Raw genomic sequence first — 1,044 nt, 5'->3', positions numbered from 1 at the left:
AGATCTACTACCATAAACAATTGATGTCATATATTAGTTGGACGATTACGTACCTTTGCATGTGAAATGTTTTTCACGTCTCCTGCATCATGGTGTTTGACTGCCTTGTCAAGTCCTTTAAAATTATTAGCACTTCCACCTGACTCTGTTGCTCTCGTTATCAGGAAATCGTAAATCATCGTAAACAAAACTTTTACGTAAGGTAGTTGCGGCAGATATTTGACTCGATGAAAGGGAGGCAGGTTCTCTTTATCGTTGACGTTGGTGGCAGACTTGGTTGGCGTTGGATTGATGACGGGTGTTGACTGGTTATGTACGGGTGTCAAAACCGAAGTTGGAACCTGGCTGTTTAACAAGTCTTCTATCAACTCCTGTTTCTTTTTACCATTGGCATCTATCCCTTTCTCGATTGCAAGAACTCTCAAATCAGTTAGTTTCAATTTTCTCAATTTATCGATGGACGCCATCTTGTATCGAATGTAAACAGACGGCTTGCCACTCAAGGGTATTTATGCGCATGCGCGGCTTTTATCGTGAAAAGGTCTATTGGTGAATTGTAGACCCATCTTTTTCTGTGGCAAACGGCTATTCAGCAAAAAACAAGTCAATATTCTCACCCACATTATCACAAAATGCAAGTATATCTTCGTCCAGTTCATCGTCCCAATATTGATGTTCATCAATGGTTGTGGAGATTTGGTGATTTCTATTACTTTCGTTATTATTTTTCTCTTCGATATCCGCCATTTTTTGTTTTCGTCTTTCATCTCATTTGGGTCATGGGCATATTAAAAATCGAAAACAAAAGCATTGAAATTTATATATTGTCTTTGATTCTATTAAAGACAATGTCATTTGGGTTCATTTTGCAACGAAAATCCTATAAATTTGTCGTATTAAACATTTCCAATCAGGGACTATATTTTTGGGCTGTAGGATATTTCTCTAAAATGGTCTGTTGATAGGCAGGTGTAAACAAGATCAATCATGGGTCCTAAAGTATGGCTTTAATTTATTGCTACTGTTTATATTGATATCCACATT

The 1,044-nt window shown here is 37.3% G+C and overlaps 1 protein-coding gene across 1 annotated transcript; it reads right to left on the bottom strand.

Moving 5' to 3' along the window:
- Positions 1–26: 26 nt before the first annotated feature.
- Positions 27–467, bottom strand: LOTGIDRAFT_160493 (hypothetical protein; the record flags this gene model as incomplete). Its single annotated transcript, XM_009055623.1, has 1 exon — positions 27–467. One exon carries the CDS (start codon positions 465–467, stop codon positions 27–29), a length of 441 nt encoding a protein of 146 aa, XP_009053871.1.
- Positions 468–1,044: the final 577 nt, after the last annotated feature.

Source organism: Lottia gigantea (assembly GCF_000327385.1).
Source record: "Lottia gigantea unplaced genomic scaffold LOTGIsca_25, whole genome shotgun sequence".
NCBI classification, from domain to species: Eukaryota; Metazoa; Mollusca; class Gastropoda; family Lottiidae; genus Lottia; species Lottia gigantea.
This window is presented reverse-complemented; position numbering and strand designations above follow the sequence as displayed.